General features: G+C 45.8%; 1 protein-coding gene across 1 annotated transcript in view; it reads right to left on the bottom strand.

The window, feature by feature from the left end:
* Window positions 1-14,964, bottom strand: part of CAPN6 (calpain 6) — an 84,058-nt gene that overhangs the window by 46,767 nt on the left and 22,327 nt on the right. The window contains exons 2-4 of the mRNA XM_056859423.1: window positions 4,611-4,742; window positions 2,290-2,498; window positions 674-866 (exon numbers count right to left, since the gene is read on the bottom strand). Of these exons, the coding sequence (XP_056715401.1) occupies window positions 674-866; window positions 2,290-2,498; window positions 4,611-4,742 (534 nt within the window). The remainder of the gene's footprint in view (window positions 1-673; window positions 867-2,289; window positions 2,499-4,610; window positions 4,743-14,964) is intronic.

Below are 14,964 nucleotides of genomic sequence, written 5' to 3'. Positions count from 1 at the left end.
GCTGAAAAATGCTAAAATTACAAATATATAAATTTTAATAAGGTGCACATTCAAGTTCAAAACATAAGGCCTCTAGCATAGGCAAGACTTTCACATTCAATGTATACAAACATGAACACCTGCGATGTACAATCTTACATTGACCAAAGTAGGATCCAAAGGATCCAAGGTCAGAGTGACCTTGACCTATTACACTGCTTGATGTATACACATCCTTAAGAGCCCGGCATGGAACAGAAGGTGAGACATGGAAGCCACGTTCTAGTATATAAGAAATCAATAAACTTACAGAGAGCTTCACTATACTAGAAGGATGGGTGCTAAATTAGAACTATATTACTGACCACTGAGGAAGGCCTTCTTAGGCCGAAAATCATCTGGTCCTTTTTTGGATCCTACTTTGGTCAATGTAAGATTGTACATTGCAGGTGTTCATGTCTGTATACACTGAATGTGAAAGTCTTGCCTATGTTAGAGGCCTTATGTTTTGAACTTGAATGTGCACCTTATTAAAATTTATATATTTGTAATTTCAGCATTTTTCAGCTCAACCTCTTCGGTTTGGAATCAGTACTCTGGTTGAGTTCCATTTGGTTCCCCCCCTCTTTTGTGGTTGTTTTTCTCTGTAATCCTGCCCAAAGCAGCCCTGCCACAGATGCATCTTCACGCCTACCGTGATGTAACAGCTGATCAATCCTTCCCTTTTCTGGACTTTCAGCAGCTCCTCAAAGAGCCTCATCTGCTCAGAAATGTCTCGGGCATATTTCCCCTTGGTCATGTCGATGGACTCTGCTACTGCTCCTGTGAAATCCACAATGGCTTCTGCAGTGTTGCCACCATCCAAGGCTTCGTAACACCCAGCCAGCCTGGAAAGGGCACAAAAGAAATGCAGGATGTGTCTGCGCACACTGAAGGGTCAACCAGAGGGCTCACTCCTCCCTACCCTCAAGCATTTATACATGAAAGTAAAGAAAATTGGAAGTTAAGTTGGCAGCTATGTAGGAAATGGTGATCTCAAGGAAGGACCTACAAGTAAGGAGGTCTTCTACCTACCTCCTGCCCTACAGCACCATCAAGGTCACCAGGCACACCTAAAATATTTCACAAACAGCAAAGTCAATGTCACTTTTGTTGTGTGCCAAAAGCGATATCACTGCATCACCAGTGATGTTGTGACACTCTGGTATTTGGGTAAAAGTCTATGGTAAAATTTGTTTCAACCCAAATACCAGAGTGTCCCTGCAGTGCCGGTGACGAGATGACGTCACTTCTGGTGCATGCCAAAAGTGATGTCGCTGAGCTGCCAGTGACAGTGGCCCTAGTCCTTTCTCCTGCTGCAGGTAAGTCCCCACCCCCACCTCCACTGGTTGCCAGGGGGTACCCGGCAACCCTACTCTGTTTAGTCGTTCTAGCTTCTATGGAGAATGCAGGCTTGATTTGATCTGATCTGGAACCCACTTATGTGTCTTTTAGGTGGCCCCAGGTATACGTAAAACTCTCCTCTAGAGAGAAGAAGAAGAGTTGGTTTTTTTATATGCCGACTTTCTCTATTACTTAAGGGAGTCTCAAACAGGCTTACAATCACCTTCCCTTCCCCTCCCCACAACAGACCCCCTGTGAGGTCAGTGGGGCTGAGAGAGCTCTAAGAGAGCTGTGACTAGCCCAAGGTCACCCAACTGGCTTCATGTGGAGGAGTGGGGAAACCTGTCGCGAGGAGCTAGCGGATTAGTTGAGTCCCCAGGAAACAATCCAGAACTACCAAGCTACAAAAAAAGCCAGTGTTAGTTTATTTATAGTGCATAGATTACAGCTATCTCATACACTCTTGACACTCCACCAAATCTCCCCACACACAGTTACATAGTAAAAGACATATATACATTTCCCAGTCTTTAGGAACCAATCAGCATTCTGCTGTGTCATCTTGCTTAGTCATTGCACCCATTTCATCTTCTTGCATCAGCTTATGGTTAAGGACACCTGTTCAAAACCAGCGCAAGGCAGTCTCCCAGGATGCAATGTGTTCCTGACCTTTCAGTTCCTGATATGCAATGACTTGCATTTCTTGACAAAACCAACCCGGTTCATCAAATTAGAGTCTGCCGCTCAAGTGGAAGAGTGGGGAATCAAACCCGGTTCTCCAGATTAGAATCCACCGCTACAGACCATTGCTCTTAACCACTACACCATGCTGCCTCTCACCCTGAATCAGCAGTGTTTAAAATAAGAGTGTAATTTCCCTCATGACGAACGAACTGAAATTATGCAGTGTTGAAGGCAATCGCATACTTGGCATATGCTTTCTCCAGAAGCGCGCTCCAGAATTCGTTGCGTTCCTTGGAATGGCAGAAGACCAGCTCACCGTTGACGGTCGGCAGTCGATCGTCAACGACAACATCAATCCACTGCCCCAAACACCAGAAATTGAAGTGAAATATTCCCACGTAGTTCTCCGGCCTCCTTGGATCCCATTCCTGTTCCTTCGCCTTGGGAATTACCTGGTGCAAACGGAAACAGAACGGCAGGACATACTGATTAGAAAAGCCGGGGTCCCGTGAAAAAAAGATATAAACCGGTACCACGCTGGCTCAGGACAGAAACCGGTGCCATGGAAAAAAAACCCTGAGTCAATTTGATCATTTTATTCCAAAAGCTATAAGGTGAATCATCTCTGTGTGGAAGTAGCCTTGGTGACTTTGGGCCAGGCATTCGCTCTCAAGAGGATTATTTTACGGAGAAAGCAGATTGCTGCCGCCAGATACGCTACCTAGGGAAGCCTACAGAATCCACCTCTCCTGTATTTCTCGTAGGATTTAGAGGTTCCCTATTCCCAGAGCACAACTCATCATGTGGGAATCTGGGGTTTGTAGGGAGCTGTATTTCTAAATTGCTAGAGTTGCGAGGGTTGCCAACCTCCAGGTACTCAATAATAAGGAACAGCATGTGGCTCAAATTGCAAAGAATGAATTCTATAATTCAGTCAACATACAGTACAGACAGGAATGATTAATCTAACTCTAGCCACGTGCTGTTCCTTATTATTGAGTGTCTTCATTACAGCATAGGGATTTACTAGCTGGAGATCTCCTGCTATTACAACTGATCTCCAGCTGATAGAGATCAGTTCCCCTGGAGAAAATGACTGCTTTGGCCATTGGATTCTATGGCATTGAAGTCCCGCCCCTCCCCAAACCCTGCCTTCCTCAGGCTCTGCTCCAAAAACCTCCCACCGGTGGCGAAGAGGGCAAGCCTAAGAGTTGCCAACTTCCAGGTGAGGCCTGCAGATCTCCTGTAATTAGAACTGATCTCCAGGTAACAGAGATCAGTACCTTTGGAGAAAACGTGGCTTTGGACAGTGGATTCTAGGGCATTAGTCCCTGCTGAGCTCCCTCCCCAAACCCCACCTCACAAGGCTTCTCTGCCACAATCTCCAGGTATTCACAACCCAGAGATGGCAAACCAAGGAATGCACACATAGTCAGCAAAAATAATATGGTGAGGCCTGGAGATTTTCCAGGTGAGGCCTGGAGATCTCCTGGAATTACAACTGATCTCCAGTTCCCCTGGAGAAAATGGCTACTTTGGAGGGAGGACTCTATGGTATTGTGCCACACTGAGGACCCTCCTCTACTGAAACCCCACCCTTCCCGTGCTCGGGCTTCAGCCCCAAATCTTCACGAATTTCCCAACTCAGAGTTGGCAACTCTAAATATAACCCCTTTCAAAACTAACAATTTGTGTGCTAAAATAATGTTTTCCAGCTAGTTTTACGGGCGTTCCTGTGTTATCTGTTTTGTTTTCAAGTTTCAGTAAAGTGCAGTTGCATTCTTCTGGAACATAAAGAACAAAGAAATAATACAAACCCCTCCAAACCAGCCCAGGGGTACATATATATTTGGCACATAAGCCATTCATTTTGAAAGGGTTTCTTTTTATGTTACACTAGGGTGCTAGCACATTTCTGTGGAAAGGCAACGAAAGCAAATAAAACATTTTATTTCTTCTGAAAGAAGCGGCTCACATGATTTAAAAATATATTTATGAATCTCAAAAGGGCTAAAAAAAAAATCTTGCATGGAGTCACTTTTTAGCTTCCTGAAATTATCCTTCATTGGTTGAAGAGAACTGGAGCATAATCGAAACCGTCGTGGAAAAGTAATGGAACAGATCCTGGGGAGACTGCTCCTCTCTAAGGCCACCTCAGGGAAACGGAAAAACAGAAAGAAAGGGGGGAAACCTGGATTTCTGCACGTCCCAAAGGGACACATGGCAGAAGCGTAGATGGAACAGCTTCTTGCAACACAAAACCCTCCAGCAACAAGTCCAATTTATCTTCACCCACAGTAAATGGGATAGTCTTTAAGGTGCCAGAAGACTCACTGTGGTTTTCTGTTTGCACATTGGGAATGGCACCCTTTAAAATGGCTTGTAAAGTCATTGGTGAAGACCTTCTTTGTTCCCCTCTCCAGACGAAGGGGAGATGGGTGGTCTGGGCACATGAGGCCACAAGATGCCTTTATTACTCACTGAACGCAAAAATGTCTCTAGCACTTTACTGTCCTTGAATTTTAATCGCTGAGGCGCGGGAGGGTGGCTCGGTAGCAAGGTACCTTTTGCCAGAGACTGTCCCGGAGAGCCAAACAGGAACAAGCCGCCACGAACCAGCAGTTTCCCAGCTTCCCTTGGAGCAAGTCGTGGGAGCTGATGCCATTGACGAACAAGTGGGGATCTTCACATAGCTCCTTTAAGGACAAAAAACCAACAACCATCACTTTAGGAACAAGAAACAGGTGTTGTCAAACTGTTTAGCTGATTTACTGATTCCCAAACACAGGATAGGTTTCACTCTGGCCATCTCAATGTTCTTCCATCCACCTTATTAGAAGGGAGACACCACGGTGCGCCACTTTTATTACTGGGGGAATTGAAACGGCTCGACAGGTGCTGCTGAATTACCCCTTCTATGATGACCTTCAATATACAAGTTGAGTATCTCTTATCTGCACTGCTTGGGACCAGAAGTGGTCCGTATTCTGGACCTTTCCGTATTTTGGAATATTTGCATATACATAATGAGATATCTTGGAAATGGGACCCAAGTCTAAACAAGAAATTCATTTATGTTTTATATGCATTTTATACACATAGCCTGAATGTAATTTTACACAATATTTTAAATAATTTTAATAGAATCATGGAGTTGGAAGGGACCACCAGGGTCACCTAGTCCAACTCCCTGCACAATGCAGGAAATCCACAACTACCTCCCCTCCCCCCACACCCCCAGTGACCCCTACATGCCCAGAAGATGGCCAAGATGCCCTCCCTCTCATAATCTCCTTAAGGTAATAGAATCAGCATTGCTGACAGATGGTCATCTAACCTCTTCTTAAAAACCTCCAGGGAAGGAGAGCTTACCACCTCCCAAGGAAGCCTGTTCCACTGAGGAACTGCTCTGTTATAAAATTCTTCCTAATGTCTAGATGGAAACTTTTTTGATTTAATTTCAACCCATTGGTTCTGGTCCGACCTTCTGGGGCAACAGAAAACAACTCGGCACCATCCTCTATATGAAAGCCCTTCAAGTACTTGAAGATGGTTATCATATCACCTCTCAGTCTTCTCCTCTTCAGGCTTAACATACCCAGCTCCTTCAACCTTTCCTCATAGGACTTGGTTTCCAGACCCTACCATCTTTGTTGCCCTCCTCTGGATATGTTCCAGCTTCTCTACATCTTTCTTAAATTGTGGTACCCAAAACTGAACACAGTATTCTAGGTGAGGTCTAACCAGAGTAAAGAGATACCATCACTTTGCGTGATCTGGACACTATACTTCTGTTGATACAGCCCAAGATCACATTTGCCTTTTTAGCTACTGCATCACACTGCTGACTCATGTTGTGTTTGGTCTACCCCAAGATCCTTTTCGCACACACTACTGCTCAGACAAGTCTTCCCCATCCTATAATTATGCATTTGATTTTTCCTACCCAAATGCAGAACTTTACATTCATCTTTGTTGTAGGGCATTTTATTAGTTTTAGCCCAATTCTCCAGCCTGTCAAAATCATCCTGTATCCTGGCTCTTTCTTCTACCATATTTGCTGCCCCTCCCAATTTAGTATCATCTGCAAATTTAATAAGCATCCCCTCTATTCCTTCATCCAAATCATTTATAAAGATGTTGAACAACACAGGGCCCAGGACAGATCCCTGAGGCACTCCACTAGTCACTTCTCTCCAAGTGGATGAGGAACCATTAACAAGCACTCTTTGGGTGCGATCTGTCAACCAGTTACAGATCCACCTAACAGTAATAGGATCTAGACCACATTTTCCCAGTTTGTCAACAAGAATACTATGTGGAACCTTATCAAAAGCCTTACTGAAATTTTGTGTACGTTGAACAATCAGAAAGCACATTGGCTTGCTGATGAGGGCTAGTGAATAATGCATGCATGCCGGCTCAAAAAGTCTGGTTTTCGGGTCTGTCCGGATATTGGATGTCCAGATAAGCGATACTCAATCAGTACAGAATGACAGAATCACAGAGCTGGAAGGGGCCATACAGGCCATCTAGTCCAACCCCCTGCTCAATGCAGGATCAGCCTAGAGCATCCCTGACAAATCCTGGGAAGATAGGAATGGCATACCTCCTTTCTTCTTGCAGACCTTGAACCTCGGACAGTTGCCAGAACCTTGGATGGCTGCCAGATTAAGTGCAGCTGTCAAATTCTACCGAGGTACAGTATTGATTCAGTGACACAAATACATTTTAATAGGGGATTGTGTGTGTGTTGTTACAACCACTCTGCTAATGTACGTTTTATTCTGCTGGCCCATGACTAGACAAAGAGGAAGATTTCAGTCACAGTTTTCAAGTTCTTACAAAAAGTTTGCAGCCTAGTTTCCTGGGGGTAAGGATCCAACAAATTTTCTGAAGAAAAAGAAAAAAGTTGCAGAAGATGGTTCTAAATTGGGGAAATAACTTTTGGCCCGGTTGTTTCCTTCCTTTGACAGCTCAAGATGAGATCCACCCTTGCTGGAAAAGCCCTGGCGGTACTCCCAGAACTCCGACTGTGAACTGCGGCTAATTGTTACAATCACTGCACACATAGATCTGACATGGCTGCCCCATTCACTTTAGCGGAAGGAAAATTCCATGCATTCAATGTGAATGGCCTTGAGCTCCAACAAAGGGAATGGGGAAGGTTCATGTGCAGAAGCTCTGCATGTGCACTAGACATCGCGCAGAGCTTTTCAGATTGGTGGCGATTCAGGGACCAAGACCGATTCCTTGCTTTGATATGAACAAGAGGATTTCCCTTTGGGAGAAGGAAAATCCCATTCCCCCATGGCCTGGGTCCCTTCCCGGGTCTGGTCCCTTCGCTCCACTGCCTCCCTGTTTCCCCTTCTGGCTCCAGCTCCGTTTTCTCTCGCTGTCCCCTGGTTCTCTCTAGCGTCAGGTCAGCTCCTCTTTGTTTTCCGCTCTCTGCCTCTGGCTCCTTCCCCATCCTTCTCAGAACTTCCTCCTCCTTTGCGCTGGGTTGTGTGGCAGAACAGTCTTGCTCGGACCTGCAGGCCCTTTCCCACCAAGTTTTCCCAACACCTGGAGGAGCTTTCCCGCTCTCTCTGTTCAACTGCCACCGCCACTTGGCCTTGGCTTTGTGTCTCCCTCTTGCACCGCTAGGGAAGTAGCCCCTTGCCAAATGACTGCCCCTCCCCGCTTCCTCCTGGCTGCGGCCCTCAGTCTGCAAGACCTGAGCAAGGCTGTCAACGATAGGACGTTTTGGAGGACATTAATGCATAGGGTCGCCATAAGTCAGAAGCGACTTGATGGCGCTTCAGACACACACATTAGCATTTCTAAAAGGGTGGCCGAGGTGAGGTTGGAAAGCAATTGGATTGATTTCCCCCCTCCTGCCTGTCCTCAGCCAAGAGAAAAACTTTTTAAAACACCAGGTGAAGGTTTTGCTCAGTTCAAACCTCCAAACAAAAATGTATTTCTCCACAGGTTGGTATGGCAACCCAACATGTTACCCAAACTTGGAGGTGGTGGATAATTCTGTGTCTGTATCACTCATCTTTGTGTGTGTGTGCGGGGTTTTTTTTACTACCATTTAAAAAATCATTTCCCCTCTGCAAACCTACAGGTTCCTCTGGGTTTGCAAAACCCCTAAACTGTAGTCCCATTGTCGAAGGCTTTCACGGTCAGAGTTCATTGGTTCTTGTAGGTTATCCGGGCTGTGTGACCGTGGTCTTGGCATTTTCTTTCCTGACGTTTCGCCAGCAGCTGTGGCAGGCATCTTCAGAGGAGCTCAAACCCAACCCCTTTCTGACTATATATTACTCTTCCTACACACTTGACACTGAGAGACACTGTCCTTCAGTGTTCCTCCTCTGAAGATGCCTGCCACAGCTGCTGGCGAAACGTCAGGAAAGAAAATAACAAGACCACGGTCACACAGCCCGGATACCTACAAGAACCAATGTAGTCCCATTGTGAAGATGTTTTGATCCACAGGGTGGGGTGGGGTGGGGTGGGGGAGTGGGCAGTCCTTGGCTTTTAGATATGAGGATTCGGTGTTATTTCCCTTTTGCATCATTGCTGTTTTCCAGTTTCCTTGTCTTTGGAACTTTTTTATAAGTTTACTTACTAAATAGTTGGCGCAACTCTTTGGTGTGTGTGTTTTGGCGGGGGGCGGAGCGGTTGGACTTGCTTTAGGAAACCCAAACAAGAATAAAATTAAGCACGCTCACATTTGACCAGTTCAAACTGATCGTGCCTCTTGCGCCAGCTTATCAAAGCAATGATGTCGAGCTATCGTGCGAGTGGGAACTCTGTCTGCCTTCTCTCATCAGCCCAAGTCCAAGAATCCCAGAGGTCAGCATGGCAGACGGTCTCACATGTGGTTCTGCTTAAGGCTTGCTGGCCGCAAAGGCCCCAAACAAACAGGAAGATGACATCAAGGAAACAGAACAGCCAACGATGGCTCCTTCCCCACCCACCCCCATTACATAAACTGTTGTATAAGTGCTAAACATTAAGCCAGGAGCACAGAATTGTGGTCAAAATCTGCACGAGCGCACATTCGTCAAGAGCAAAGCCACAAGTGTCACTTCCAAGAGAGAAGTTAAGTCATCCATCAAGGGTCTGGATTAGGATCTCCCAGTCTCGGGTTCTGGCAGGACAGTTTCGGGTTCCAGTTTCCTTCTTGGGATCTCCGATAAAAAGGCTAAAATCTCAGGAGGAGAGAGAAGGAAAAAGACAGGCTGTTTTCTTCATGGCCTGGTATGAACATTAGCTACTAGCTCTGTTCGGATGCTGCCTCAGGCATCCCCAACATGGTGTCCATGGGCGCCATGGTGCCCACCCCCTTTCCTAGTGCCCACGAAGTGGTCTGAGCCAGGTGGGGCTTTTGTCCAGCAAGGCTTCTGATTGGCCACTGGAGACCTCACTGGCTGTGAAGATTTTTAAAAAGTTGCTTCAGCACATCGCAAGGGTCTTCACTGCACGACTGAAGGTGTAGACAAGAAAATATTAAACAATTTGTTAATTATAAAAGGCATCGTATTAAACACAACTTCTTCATGAACTGTTGAAGAATTACTATTAGAGTTATGTTTGACCTCACTTCCTGTAAATTTGTGGCTGGCTCCACCTTCAACTGGATGGGGCTATTCCAAGCAGAACACCATCAGAACACTTTCTGCTGCTCTTTCATGATTCTTCTGCAAATCAAACTGTAACACGCTTTGCTGATGTTCATTATAAGGAAAAAGAGCAATTCTTTCAAAAGTAATAAAATGCTGCATTCCCCCCCCTTGTTGAAGCATTTATGAACAATTTTGTAAGAAATTTATCGCCCCACAATGGGGCTCATAAAAGGCGTATCCTCGTGGACATGAAAAGACTGGAGTCTATTTGGTAGAGAACGCTCCGGGCTTATGGAAGCATCTTCTCTCTTAGATGGGCATAAAAAGTTCAGCTCCATCTGTGGAGATAAATCTGACAGGTTTATGGTGTCTGGAAAAAAAAAGTTAAAAAGAAAAGAATGCAGCACGCTTTTAGTGACTGTTTTATTAGGACCTTTAAGTAAGATGACTGGGTACCCTCTCTATGGCTGCTGTTATTAGAGTCCCAAAAGGGTGATTTCAGTACACAACTCAATTCCTAAAAGGAAAAAAATGCATTTTTCTAATCTAAATCCTGGCTTTGGAGATGTATCGGCTGGTTTCCTTCTTCTAAGAAGAGATGTAAGTCAGGTTGGATAGGTTCATAATGACCTTGAGCGGGTGGCTGGATCCACTCCCTGTGAATAGAAGATTCTTACTCCTCTGATGCCGCTCAATAAATCCGACATGGATGGGAGGGAAAGGGAGAGAAAGAGAAAGAGAGCGCAGGTCCATTTTTAAAGGGCTTTTGGGTATCCCAAGCGAGATCGGAATGATGCTGCATGACGACTTCCAGCTGCCCTGGAATATTTACAACTCATGATGCATCCAGGCAACACTGGCAAAAAACACCATTGCAAAATGTCAAATGTGTTCTAACTGGTGTGTGTTCTAACCTTATAACCAGAACCTTCAAACCCTTAGGTTGAAATGATACGCAGTTAATATTCTTTTTCCAGCACATGAAATTCATACCAGGGTGGGAGTATTCACACATACCACCAGCTCCTTTGTGACCGTGCCTGACAATTCAGGTCATCACTTTGTAGGATACATGATGGTCTATGACTGCGAATAAAGTAGGTATGTAATTCAGGTCATCCACAGAAGCCCTGGTCCAGATTCGAGTCCAGTAGCACCTTAGAGACTGAGAAGATTTTCAGGGTATAAGTTTTCAAGAGTCAAAGCTCCCTTTGTCAGAAGTCCTGGTCTCTATCTAAAGGTGGGTGGTAGATTCTAGAGATGAGGCCTTTTTAATTGTGCTTCCCCTGAGTAGAACTCTTACCCAAAACCATCCAGTTGATCTCAAGCTGGTTAACTTATTAAGCTTTTCTCCCATATGTTTTAAGATCTTTGCCCTTTCCAATTGCCTGCTCACTTGCTCTATTGATTCCTTCCTTTTTTAAGATTTTTTAAAAGATGCTGCTGTTGTGTTTGTGTTATAGAATAGAATCATAGAATCATAGAGTTGGAAGGGACCACCAGGGCCATCAAGTCCAACCCCCTGCACAATGCAGGAAATTCACAACTACCTCCCCCCTCCACACCCCTAGTGACCAGAAGATGGCCAAGATGCCCTCCCTCTCATCATCTGCCTAAGGTCACAGAATCAGCATTGCTGACAGATGGCCATCTAAACTCTTCTTAAAAACCTCCAGGGAAGGAGAGCTTACCACCTCCCGAGGAAGCCTGTTCCACTGAGGAACCGCTCTGTTAGAAATTTCTTCCTAATTCTTCCTAACAAAAAATAATGTGTTTCATTTTATTGCTTTATTGTTTCATTTGGTTGTTATTATTGACATATGTGTCAGCATTAACGATGGAAGCTGCCTGAATAATGCTGAGCACAGGGCATAAACATATTTTTAAAATAAAAGTTCGCCACTTGATGATTCCAGATGCTCCTGAGCCTATGAGGGGAGACCCACTTGGTTTTATTAATGTGCAGCACCTAGAACAGGGGTCCCCAATGTGGTGCCCACGGGTGCCATGATGCCTACTAGGACCCTTTTCTGGTGCCTGCTGCAAGTTTGTAGAATGTAGGTGGGGACAGATGGGGCTTTTGCCCAGCAGAGCTTCTGATTGGTCTCTGGAGATCTGATTGGCTGAGCAGATTTTTTAAAATGTTGCTTTAGGAGCAGCTCCCACCACAGCATAAGGACCTTCAGTGAGTGGGTGAAGATAACATAACCTGTGCATATACAATAGGGTTGCCAGGTCCCTCTTTGCCACTGACAGGAGGTTTTTGGGGCAGAGCCTGAGGAGGGCAGAGTTTGGGGAGGGGAGGGACTTCAATGCCATAGAGTCCAATTGCCAAAGCAGACATTTTCTCCAGGAGAACTGATCTCTATCGGCTAAAGAACAATTTTAATAGTGGGAGATCTCCAGCTAGTACCTGGAGGCTGGCAAACAAAACCCTCTATGTGGAAATGCCCCCCCTGCTGATTCTGTTAGACTAGGGGTGTCAAACATAAGGCCCGTGGGCTGGATCCAGTCCCTTGACGGCTCTTATCCGGCCTGCAAGCCAGCTGAGGCAGCCACCCCACTCCCCCACTCTCGGTCTGGGATGGCGAGGCATGCCCCGGCCCAACCAAGGGACATTTATGTCATATCCAGCCCTCATCACAATTGAGTTTGACACCCCTGTGTTAGAGCTTCCATTGGCTTTTGACATAGCTGCATATGTCATCCTTCTCGAGCACTGAGAAAGCCGGGCTTGGCTGGGTTAATGGGGCCATCTCTCCCATGTTTTCAGTCTGTCCTAATAGGAACACACCATTTGGGAAGTTCAGCCACTTCCTTGGGACCTTGGATACCCCAAGGATCAGTATTGTCGGGAAGCCACTAAATGAGGTCATCCACAGCTTCAGGGTTGGCTATGAACAGCATGCTGATGACACCCAGGTCCACATTTCCTTAATGGCCTCCAGCTGTTGCAGTCCTGGAACAGGGCCTGGAAACTGTGGTCGATGAGAATGAATAAACTTAAATGCAACACAGACAAGATGGAAGGGGTGCTAGTTGAAATGCTGTTGTTTTGGAAGGGGTGGATCTACCCAGGGTGGCAGGGCCAGATCTCCCAATCATATTAGCTGGAAAAGGCAGAGAAGCCCATGAACCAATTTATTCATAAGAACATAAGAAAGGCCATGCTGGATCAGACCAAGGTCCATCAAGTCCAGCAGTCTGTTCACACAGTGGCCAACCAGGTGCCTCTAGGAAGCCCACAAACAAGACGACTGCAACAGCATCCTGCCTGTGTTCCACAGCACCTAATATAATAGGCATGCTCATCCGATACCAGAGAGAATAGGTATGCATCATGTCTAGTATCCATTTTTACTAGTAGCCATGAATACCCCTATCCTCCATGAACATGTCCACTCCCCTTTTAAAGCCTTCCAAGTTGGCAGCCATCACCACATCCTGAGGCAGGGAGTTCCACAATTTAACTACACTCTGTGTGAAGAAATACTTCCTTTTATCTGTTTTGAATCTCTCACCCCCCAGCTTCAGCAGATGATCCCATGTTCTAGTATTATGAGAGGGAGTAAAGCTTCTCCCTGTCCACTCTCTCTATACCATGCATAATTTTATCGACCTCTGTCACGTCTCCCTTTAACAGCCTTCTTTCCAAGCTAAACAGCCCTAAGCGTTTTAACCGCTCCTCATAGGGCCGTTGCTCTAGTCCCCTGATCATTTTGATTGCTCTTTTCTGCACCTTCTCAAGCTCTGCAATATCCTTTTTTAGGTGTGGTGACCAGAACTGTACACAGCATTCCAAGTGTGGTCTCACCATAGATTTGGACAAGGGCAGTATGATAGCAGCAGTTTTATTCTCTTTTCCTTGTCTAATTCTTTGAAAAGCAGATAGGAATAGCTGCTAAGAGCACCTTTTTGGGCTGTTCTAAGTTTGAACTGACCTCACCACCACACTAATTGATGCCATGCTTGTATACTGCGATTTATGTTGGCTCTTCCCTTGAAGACAGCTCAGAAGCTTCCACAAGATAAGAAGGGGGTCATCTCTTTGTATCCTGGAGTTGTGTGGCGTACCCATGTACTACATGTTTTACATCAGCCTCCCTGGCTGTCTATTTACTTCCAGGTTCAATTCAAGGTGTCTTTTTAGCCTTTACAGCTGTGGTTTGGGACCCACATACCTGAAGGACTATCTCTTTCCATATACACCCACTCAACATGGTGGGTCAGAATAGAAGGGCCAGTTGGTGAGACAAGAAGAGAAAGAAGATTGCTCCATGGCCTTCTAAATGCCTTCTCGGAGAGGAGAGCTACTTCTCGTATATAGGGAGGCTGTTTAGCCTAGGGTTGCCAGGTCCGGGTTGGGAAACAGCTGGAGATTTTGGGGGTGGAGCCTGAGGAGGGTGGGGTTTGGGGAGGGACTTCAATGGGGTATAATGCCATAGAGTCCACCCTCCAATGCACCCATTTTCTCCAGGGGAACTGATCTCTGTTGCCTAGAGATCAGTTGTAATCCCAGCAGATCTCTAGCCACCACCTGGAGGTTGGCAAACCTACTAACTATGATTATTTTATATTTCTATAAACTTCCAATGCTAACAGCAGTAAGGACCTGCTGTTGAGGGCCATCCACATTCACTCTGTCTCACGTGCATATTTTCTGTTTCCATTATGGCTCAGTTAGGGTTGCCAGTTCCAGTTTGGGAAATACCTGGAGATTTGGGGGGGGGGGAGTGCCTGAGAAGGGTGCGGCTTGGGGAAAGAAGGGAGTTCAATGGGGTATAATGCCATAGAGTCCACCTTCCAAAGCCGCCATTTTTCAAGGGGAACTGATCGCTGTTGCCTGGAGATCAGTTATAATCCCAAGAGCTCTCCAGCCACCATCTGGAGGTTGGCAACCCTAACTTAGCCATTTTTAAAAAGAGTGATAGTGTTTTATAACTTTTAAATTATATGTTTTTAGTAATTTCCCCTGTATTTTGACAGTAGCCTGAGGAAGGTGGGGTTTGGGGAGGGGAGGGACTTCAATGCCATAGAGTCCAATTGCCAAAGCGGCCATTTTCTCCAGGGGAACTGATCTCTATCGGCTGGAGATCAGCTGTAATAGCAGGAGATCTCCAGCTAGTACCTGGAGGTTGGCAAACCTAGGAACGGTGAGGCAGGAAACCAACAATTCCATGAAGAAAGACCCGATGGGGTTGTAGACGGTCTTGATTAGACTTGGACAGAAAGAACCACGTGTTGTGAGAATCCTGGGGCATCCCTGTGTCAACTTCTCCCTCCTCACTAGCAGTTGGGGCAGGAA

Source organism: Euleptes europaea, chromosome 13, assembly GCF_029931775.1.
Source record: "Euleptes europaea isolate rEulEur1 chromosome 13, rEulEur1.hap1, whole genome shotgun sequence".
NCBI lineage: Eukaryota > Metazoa > Chordata > Lepidosauria > Squamata > Sphaerodactylidae > Euleptes > Euleptes europaea.
This window is presented reverse-complemented; position numbering and strand designations above follow the sequence as displayed.